The 10,642-nt window shown below is 37.9% G+C and overlaps 1 protein-coding gene across 1 annotated transcript in view; it reads right to left on the bottom strand.

The window, feature by feature from the left end:
• Nucleotides 1–1,473, bottom strand: part of LOC149801199 (uncharacterized) — a 32,294-nt gene extending 30,821 nt beyond the window's left edge. Inside the window, exon 1 of the mRNA XM_089956777.1 lies at nt 1,343–1,473. Coding sequence (XP_089812903.1) covers nt 1,343–1,409 — 67 coding nt within the window. The 5' untranslated portion in view covers nt 1,410–1,473. The remainder of the gene's footprint in view (nt 1–1,342) is intronic.
• Nucleotides 1,474–10,642: the final 9,169 nt, after the last annotated feature.

The raw sequence follows: 10,642 nt of genomic DNA on the forward strand, positions 1-10,642 counted from the left end.
AGGTCTTATTTGATAGTGATGTTTCAAGACCAATCAGTAGACACGCTATTGTAGGTCTTATTTGATAGTGATGTTTCAAGACCAATCAGTAGACGTGCTTATTGTAGGTCTTATTTGATAGTGATGTTTCAAGACCAATCAGTAGACGTGCTTATTGTAGGTCTTATTTGATAGTGATGTTTCAAGACCAATCAGTAGACACGCTATTGTAGGTCTTATTTGATAGTGATGTTTCAAGACCAATCAGTAGACGTACTTATTGTAGGTCTTATTTGATAGTGATGTTTCAAGACCAATCAGTAGACATGCTATTGTAGGTCTTATTTGATAGTGATGTTTCAAGACCAATCAGTAGACGTGCTTATTGTAGGTCTTATTTGATAGTGATGTTTCAAGACCAATCAGTAGACATGCTATTGTAGGTCTTATTTGATAGTGATGTTTCAAGACCAATCAGTAGACGTGCTTATTGTAGGTCTTATTTGATAGTGATGTTTCAAGACCAATCAGTAGACACGCTATTGTAGGTCTTATTTGATAGTGATGTTTCAAGACCAATCAGTAGACGTACTTATTGTAGGTCTTATTTGATAGTGATGTTTCAAGACCAATCAGTAGACACGCTATTGTAGGTCTTATTTGATAGTGATGTTTCAAGACCAATCAGTAGACATGCTATTGTAGGTCTGATTTGATAGTGATGTTTCAAGACCAATCAGTAGACGTACTTATTGTAGGTCTTATTTGATAGTGATGTTTCAAGACCAATCAGTAGACGCGCTTATTGTAGGTCTTATTTGATAGTGATGTTTCAAGACCAATCAGTAGACGTACTTATTGTAGGTCTTATTTGATAGTGATGTTTCAAGACCAATCAGTAGACGTGCTTATTGTAGGTCTTATTTGATAGTGATGTTTCAAGACCAATCAGTAGGTACAGAAGTAGCTTGGAGGTCATCGGCTTGTGTAGAAGAAACAGAAGGAATGCAACCGATCTTCGAGAATTATTAAGTCGGCTTTTTTAAACACACTTACAGTCTTTACTTCAGTATATTTATGAGATAAAATGATAGTTTTGAGATAGTATCGCACACTCAGAACAAAAGTAATAATTCAACTCTAGTCTAGTAGGAATACATTAAAGGTATTCACATAAAATCAGCTGACATAATACTAATTGAATGTCTCATTATATATAACCGCATCTCAGTTTAACTTTAGAAGAGAATAAGAAAGTCCATTGATATAGGTAACTATACATATATAGTCCTTATCACATACTTACAAGCATACTGTTATGTATGAATCAATATTAAGAACGTAGACAATATTGAGATCTTACCTGGCTTGAAAATGTGTCCTAGAAGAATGAAGAAAAGAAATATAAACCAAAGGGATATCAGCATCATTATTCGATACTGTCTTTCGAAGAGTTCCGTCAGTCTTTATATGAAGATGACAGCTACGTTTGTGTAGGGGAATTAAGGAAGTACTTGTCAATTTTATTAATCATGATAATAATCTTAAGCATATCGTTCAATCTCGGTAATATCCTTTGTTTAGGGTTTCAAAAATTGAATTACTGTATGAACCGTGTATAACGCTCATCCAAAATGTATACACTGTAGATCTAAAATCTGACGTTGAAAATATATCGGTAAAGACTATAAGTCTGCGGTGTTTGAATTATCCATAAATAGAAGGAACAACACGTGCCATGATCTGCTGCCACATCATGCTTTTGTGACTACGATGTTGGAAGTTTAGCGCCATATAAACGGAAAAAGATGGTGACTAGACAAAAGGACACAAACACCAACTTTATAGGTATTGCTCTGCGTATAACTCATAGGTAAGACAATGACACCAAAACTTGATAAATGTCCAAAATTTTCATCATTATACCAAATACAAAACCGGTCCTGTAAATTGCATGTTGTATTTAATTGTTCAATAAAGACGTGATCTAGTTCAGTCATATTCTCATATAATCGTATCGAGTTAAAGGCGTTCTCTGACTATGGATCGCCATGAAAAAACTCAGTATAAGAAAATCCATCTATGTCTCATAATCTGCCATCTGCTTCTAAAATCAAAACGTTTCCAACTATGTGACGTTAATACAGTTTAAAAGTGCTTGCCCGTATTTAGCTATGCATATATAACAAAATCCTATGTGTCAAATGCACAAAGCTTTGTGACATTAATACAGTTTAAAAGTGCTGGCCCGTGTTTATGTATTTTATGCAATTATAAGAAAGACCGATGTAAACTATCACCTCCTCTTCACACGTGCTCGGATTCCCCTCGTAAATGATACTCCTATTTAGGGATCTGTAGCCTCAGTAGGGGCATATGTTTGGGAATCTGTCAGAGTTTAACCAAAAATGAATTATTTGATATATCTGAGTACGAAAATATGTTTCCCACACTTTTAAATATGCGGAGAAGGAAAAAAAAAATGAATAAAAGGCTGTGAAGAGTAAAATCAGCTGCAGAAAAATGTGGCGTATCGCGTTTGGGAGGTGGGGTGGAATAAATACATAGTGCGTTTAGTACGATAATTACGGCTTTGACGGAATATCTTTTGCTTACTCACGAAAGATTCTTCTCGACTAAAGTAGGGTGGGTATTTTATTTGAAAGAAACGAGAACAAAGACATATTTTGTTTCCCCAGACGACTTATATTGCTAATACCTGTCCAACAAGCGATCAATGGATGATGAATTAAATGTTAGTACAGCACCAATCGACGCGTTTCACGTGGTTGTATGTTATTTTTATATTAAGATTGACTTCTCGGTTATTAAATCGCATTTCAGTTTAACTTTAGAAGAGAATAAGAATGTCCATTTATATAGGTAACATTTATTGTACTCAGATCATGATTATTCTGTCCTAATTCTGAATGGCCAGGCCTAATATCCATTGATACAGGTAACATTTATTGTACTCAGGTCGTGATTATTCTGTCCTAATTCTGAATGGCCAGGCCTAATATCCATTGATACAGGTAACATGTATTGTACTCAGGTCGTGATTATTCTGTCCTAATTCTGAATGGCCAGGCCTAATATCCATTGATACAGGTAACATTTATTGTACTCAGGTCGTGATTATTCTGTCCTAATTCTGAATGGCCAGGCCTAATATCCATTGATGCAGGTAACATGTATTGTACTCAGGTCGTGATTATTCTGTCCTAATTCTGAATGGCCAGGCCTAATATCCATTGATGCAGGTAACATGTATTGTACTCAGGTCGTGATTATTCTGTCCTAATTCTGAATGGCCAGGCCTAATATCCATTGATGCAGGTAACATTTATTGTACTCAGGTCGTGATTATTCTGTCCTAATTCTGAATGGCCAGGCCTAATATCCATTGATGCAGGTAACATTTATTGTACTCAGGTCGTGATTATTCTGTCCTAATTCTGAATGGCCAGGCCTAATATCCATTGATGCAGGTAACATTTATTGTACTCAGGTCGTGATTATTCTGTCCTAATTCTGAATGGCCAGGCCTAATATCCATTGATGCAGGTAACATTTATTGTACTCAGGTCGTGATTATTCTGTCCTAATTCTGAATGGCCAGGCCTAATATCCATTGATGCAGGTAACATTTATTGTACTCAGGTCGTGATTATTGTCCTAATTCTGAATGGCCAGGCCTAATATCCATTGATGCAGGTAACATTTATTGTACTCAGGTCGTGATTATTCTGTCCTAATTCTGAATGGCCAGGCCTAATATCCATTGATGCAGGTAACATTTATTGTACTCAGGTCGTGATTATTCTGTCCTAATTCTGAATGGCCAGGCCTAATATCCATTGATGCAGGTAACATTTATTGTACTCAGGTCGTGATTATTCTGTCCTAATTCTGAATGGCCAGGCCTAATATCCATTGATGCAGGTAACATTTATTGTACTCAGGTCGTGATTATTCTGTCCTAATTCTGAATGGCCAGGCCTAATATCCATTGATGCAGGTAACATTTATTGTACTCAGGTCGTGATTATTCTGTCCTAATTCTGAATGGCCAGGCCTAATATCCATTGATGCAGGTAACATTTATTGTACTCAGGTCGTGATTATTCTGTCCTAATTCTGAATGGCCAGGCCTAATATCCATTGATGCAGGTAACATTTATTGTACTCAGGTCGGGATTATTCTGTCCTAATTCTGAATGGCCAGGCCTAATATCCATTGATGCAGGTAACATTTATTGTACTCAGGTCGGGATTATTCTGTCCTAATTCTGAATGGCCAGGCCTAATATCCATTGATGCAGGTAACATTTATTGTACTCAGGTCGTGATTATTCTGTCCTAATTCTGAATGGCCAGGCCTAATATCCATTGATGCAGGTAACATTTATTGTACTCAGGTCGTGATTATTCTGTCCTAATTCTGAATGGCCAGGCCTAATATCCATTGATGCAGGTAACATTTATTGTACTCAGGTCGTGATTATTCTGTCCTAATTCTGAATGGCCAGGCCTAATATCCATTGATGCAGGTAACATTTATTGTACTCAGGTCGTGATTATTCTGTCCTAATTCTGAATGGCCAGGCCTAATATCCATTGATGCAGGTAACATTTATTGTACTCAGGTCGTGATTATTGTCCTAATTCTGAATGGCCAGGCCTAATATCCATTGATGCAGGTAACATTTATTGTACTCAGGTCGTGATTATTCTGTCCTAATTCTGAATGGCCAGGCCTAATATCCATTGATGCAGGTAACATTTATTGTACTCAGGTCGTGATTATTCTGTCCTAATTCTGAATGGCCAGGCCTAATATCCATTGATGCAGGTAACATTTATTGTACTCAGGTCGTGATTATTCTGTCCTAATTCTGAATGGCCAGGCCTAATATCCATTGATGCAGGTAACATTTATTGTACTCAGGTCGTGATTATTCTGTCCTAATTCTGAATGGCCAGGCCTAATATCCATTGATGCAGGTAACATTTATTGTACTCAGGTCGTGATTATTCTGTCCTAATTCTGAATGGCCAGGCCTAATATCCATTGATGCAGGTAACATTTATTGTACTCAGGTCGTGATTATTCTGTCCTAATTCTGAATGGCCAGGCCTAATATCCATTGATGCAGGTAACATTTATTGTACTCAAGTCGTGATTATTCTGTCCTACTTCTGAATGGTCAGGCCTAAATGCACACATTTTAGTCCTGATGAACAATTAGGAATCCTGCTTCCTTCACTTCCCACCATCCTTTAAATCAGAACAAAGGAAACATTAAAGGGTTGGTGGGAATAGCGGCCTTCTAATGTGTCTTTTTTTTGTCTGTCTATCCGAGTTTTGATTCGGTTGTATCTGGAGAAGGTGCTGGTGCCAAACAAGCAGCATTACATTGTTTTCACAAACGACTAGAAACGTACATGCATATGTACCTTGGAAAGATAGCCTGGATTGTGAACAAAATGGTTGTGCCTGGTGTGTGCTTTCACAAGTGACACACTGAATTTGTCAGTTAACTTCACACCAATAGCTCGAATTCAAGTCCGATGATGTTCCTTTCAAGAAGCCAGATGTTCAAATCCAGGATAACAGGGTCGTAACAGAACTTTCTGTTTTAGAGTACCAACAGGACCCCCCAAAACTTCGCGGATATGAGGAATGGTCGAAAGTGGTCTCAATGTCTGCAGACCCAAAGATTTCAAATATTAAAACAAATATCCATTCAATGATGTGAAAATTAAACCATACATATTTTTTTCTCTAAGAAGGCACTTTGCCAACAAAATTAACGCATGCATAAACGTTTACGTTCGTGACGCCATACTGTTTACCTATACGCCATACACCAAGCTTTAAATAGGCAGGGAAAAGCCTAGCAAAGTACATCTACATAGTAACATTGGTAAATTAATTTAAAGGGAATACAGTTAATCATGTATATTTAAGTTTCAATGAGAAAGAAGTTTACATCACTAAGTCAAACATTTTGACAGCAATTTAAGAAGAAAGTTTCCTCTCTTATATGGAGAGTACCCGAGAGGAGTAAATCTTGGTGGAATACATTTCTAAGAAATTCATTTTACAAACGAATATGGCGAAAAAGGCGTAATCATCGCATTCCGGCTACAAGAACGAGGCATGTATATTATCAGTCTAGGCCTATCTTATTAACGGCATGCGCTTTTGTGACGTCATTTGTACTCGATTATTGAAATTTCACCTACTACTCGAGTACAGGTTTTGTGTGTCTCTATAGTGAATAATTGAATAGTGTTGGCCCTTTAGTAGGTGTTTGGAGCAAAGATACTTTAGTTTTAGGACTCGTGATCCAGAAAACGTTTGCACACCCTAGTCCGTGCATTACCCTACACAAACGTTTGCACACCTAGTCTGTGCATTACCATACACAATGAAACTCTGACATATACTTCTTCCACATCACACGAACCGCTTTTATAATGCAAATTTTATAATGTACAAATCTTATGTTGCATATTGTCATGGAAGACAGGTTATGCGTAGTAAATAAGAATACTTATAAGTTAAGATGTTTGTTGGTGTACTGGATCAAACAACTAACAGATTTTTATTGTCAAACTTATGAAGTCTTGCGATTTTTTACTTAAGATAATGGGAAATCTTGATAAAGAACCGTTTCCATTTTTGATCTAAGAAAGCATCTAATTCATAAATTATTGCGATCTGAGCTGGGAAATGAATGATCATTATAGCCCTTCATGGAATTTAAACATTGCATATATCACCTCTCCACTGTCCTAGTTGAAGATCTGACAGCGACCGCTTAGGAGTCATATCCTGGTGACCCTTGAATTAGCCAATGGAAATGCAGCTTTTAAAAAATCTGAAAGCGAAAATCGTTTGAAACGCATTAATGCACTTCAGCCACACTGCTCAGTCTCCCAAACGCAAAGATAAAAGACTTCATCTGATTGGCTGATAAAATTAGCGATTATCATAATAATATAGGTCACCAGAACAAGACCCCTCATATTGACACAGACTTGTGTGAGGTTAACATTGCATATCATTATAGCCATATGTGCATTTAAGAATGGGGACCACTAAAGCCATTTTTGGGAATTGCACATGTTCATGCAAGTCCTTTTTGGGAATTGAACAATATTGGACTTAATGTCTCTCTGTTGGAATTAATAGTTATGGGAAGCCGGATGAACAAACACCTAATGATAGACATACACTTATCTGTACAGATCAATACACACTGTTACAATCCAATATGCACTCTAACATACGAGGGTCTAGAACAGGGGTCGGCGACCTATTTTACATAGCGTGCCACTTTTCTTCGGATTAATTACAAAATGAATGAGCGCGTGCCACCAGTAAGAGAGTAACACTTAAAATCAAGAATTCTGGCTGCCCTTCGCGTGCCACACAGAACCTCTTGACATGCCACCTTGTTTTACGCATGCCGTAGGTTGCCGACCCCTGGTCTAGAATCTAGAGGGCGAGAGGTAGGATATCGCATGGCTCATATACTCTCTTAAAAACAAATACTGATGGCTACCCATCATTTGATAGGGTGATTGAGAAAGTTTTATGTTATGGTGTGTTGACTAGCACGCACACATTTTTACAAACAAAAACCTCACACTTACACACTATCAGATGAGACGTTTTGAATCTTCATACAACACATCGGTATCAGAAGAAACACACAACATCACTCGTATAAACACAAACATCTAAGAATAGTTGGGAGGCACTAAAAAGAGCCGTAAGGTTGAAACTCAGAAGGACACTTTTCATGATGAGGGTAGTTGCAAAAATAAGACCGGGTTCTAAGTCATCGGCAGCTTTTACACCATTTCTCTATGCTCCAGGTAACAACACAAAACGATAGACAAAAGCAAGGTTCGTTGGACTCGGTTTCAGAATTTTCCTCATATTAGTAGTGGTGGTGGTAGTGGTGTTAATATTTATCTTTCTCTTTCTGCTCTTGCTACTGCTTTAGTAGCATATATTCTTCCATTATCTTTTACCCCTCCTCATTTGGCCTTTCTGCCATCTGCAGCTGGTGTCTTTGCCACCATTCTAAGAAGTCTGCACTGATTTTATTTGCTCGTCTTCTTCAGTCTTTTCCTCCCATATGTTTACTATCTCCCTCTCTCTCTCTCTCGATCGAAAATTGAAGAGGGAATTTGACTGGCTATTCTAAAATGGATTTGGCCTACTGGCATCAATTTCTTCTCGTTGAAACAATCTTCCCTACCCTGATCAGAAGGTCCTCCAGCCTGACAAATTGTCTTAAACCGCTTTTAATTCTTTTGCTTTGACTGATCTTTACTGGTTTACGATAACTGGCTTATATGCTTCATGGGAGCACTCGAGAAAAAACAGCACGTTGCTTGGTACTTGGATATGTCCCTAAACACCCACGATTGGACACGAGCACGTAATGCAAAACAACCATAGAGATAGATCGACCAATCAAACAGATCGATAGGGAAAAACAGAGGAATAAAATAAAATAAATAAAAAATAAAAAAAAACAATGTTGTTTTGTTTGTCAAATCAATACCTTGCTGTTCCTATCTCACCATTTTATTAACTAACTCAAGGACAAAATCACTAACAAAAAAGGAAGAGTGAGAATTGTGGCTGTACCGCGTCTATACTTTAAGTGCCTAAAGTCTAAATATAAAATAAGTGGAGGTAAAATAGAAACCAAGCCATAAATATATTTAGAGGGTTGACAACGTAGCTTAGTGAAACATGGGTTTCCGTGCTCCGTTTCGGTTTCGTCTTGCCACGGACTTAAACTACATTGTTGAACTAACAAAGGAAAGATCACTAATGATCACAAATGTTATTGTTGCATTCGGACATTATCTAAACAGACGTCAGTTTTACCCGCCCGCCGACATGATTGTTGGAGAATTTTCCGCTCAGTCGCATTGCTCGGTTCGTGATGGTCCCCTAGACACTTACGACTCTGAAACCTCAGGTAGGACTCGGGTGTGTCGAAAATATATTGATATTGACAATGATGAGATCGAACAGTATATGGGGTCACTGAAAGCTGACGAAGGGCGATCAGCCCTGCCATCCCCCAAAATGTGTAGTAAATTCATGGGGAATTTCCCACAGAATATTTGTTGATGATAGCGAGAAAAGAAGTGACGACACAGCAAGTGGTCTACTTGTTTTTGCTGATGTTGGGGATTGTTTTGATAAACCTAAATCTTACATCTTAAAGGTGCGCGAGTCTGGGTTGTATTTGTTCCTCTTAAGAGGGTTTGTTGACATGTGGGGTGCACTGACAATGTTGATAAATAATCTCGAGCATTACGATTCACCAATAACGCGTCCAATTAAATACGGCAATCATCCAGAAAGTTTCACATAGGCAGTATCGATATCATCAGCCTCTACCAAAGGTGAAATTCACCTTGAAGGGCTCAACGTCTATCCGTAATGGAACTTAACCATCTTTGGTGTCTGTGTTTAAGATTTATCATTACGTATACGTGTTGGATTCTAAACAGCCACGCAACGTTGTTCTGGAATTTAACGATGACGAGGTGCTGTAGCAACTGGGATAGAGCGCAAACATCAACGGTGCTTTTGTACCAGTTGTAGATAAATACCTGCATGACAAAGGCGTTAACAAACCTTCTTATACGATCTTATATAGACTACAAGAGGGCCAGAAAGAAAATGACCATTAGGAACACTCCTTTGTATCAAAACCAACTCGAAGTCAGATGGAATCATCGCATTAGCACGCAAAAATGCTCGGTCACTGAATACACCAACAGACATTTAAACATTCAGGGATTGTTTTTACAACGATGAAGTGAAATTCACCAACTAATCCACCACAATAAAATTCGACTTCATTTAAATCGATCCACCAACATTAACTTGACTGGCAAAAGAAAAACATAGATTGATATTCACCAAGGGAAGTACTTGTCCATGTAACATTTCTTGGACAAAATGAGAACGATCGTTGGAGACACCAGTCTGTAGTGTAATTAATGTAGTTCTAGGTGAACCTAAAAAGCGTGTAAAACAATCGCCGGAGATATGAACACTTCCCAGGAAATTATTTTCAGTAATTGCATGGCAGTTGTATTAAGAAAGAATAATACTTCGTTGAATGTGCCTGTGTGCGTGTTGCACCCAGCCGCGATGCGTCTGGGCAATTTTTGATGGACGAGCAATTGTATTTTACGGTGATGTTATTAATAGAAGAATTATGATAGACACTCAAAGCTATCAATGCAAAACAATAATCAAAGTTGAAAACACAGCTGCCAGATAAAATCGCAAAAGGTTGTACTTGCGAAATATAAACGCATGTTTGTTGTCGTAGATACCATTTGAGGAATATGGGCGCCGACCACTGTTGGCCTTGATGTTGTTGGAATTGCGACTACACCTGTTGGATTTACTGTCGGAATTACTTCGACAGGAACCGTTGTGGCTGATGACGTTAGCAAAATAATTTAATTACGGCTCCACAAATGGATAGTGCCTATTTGGAAATTCGTTCCGTGCTGTGGCACATAGTAGTCTTGGTACAATTAATAAGCTGTACTCGGTGGCCATTGAAGATATATATAAAAAAATACCACAAATGGAAAA

This window comes from Sinohyriopsis cumingii, chromosome 4 (assembly GCF_028554795.1).
Source record: "Sinohyriopsis cumingii isolate HCF-2022 chromosome 4, ASM2855479v2, whole genome shotgun sequence".
Taxonomy (NCBI): domain Eukaryota; kingdom Metazoa; phylum Mollusca; class Bivalvia; order Unionida; family Unionidae; genus Sinohyriopsis; species Sinohyriopsis cumingii.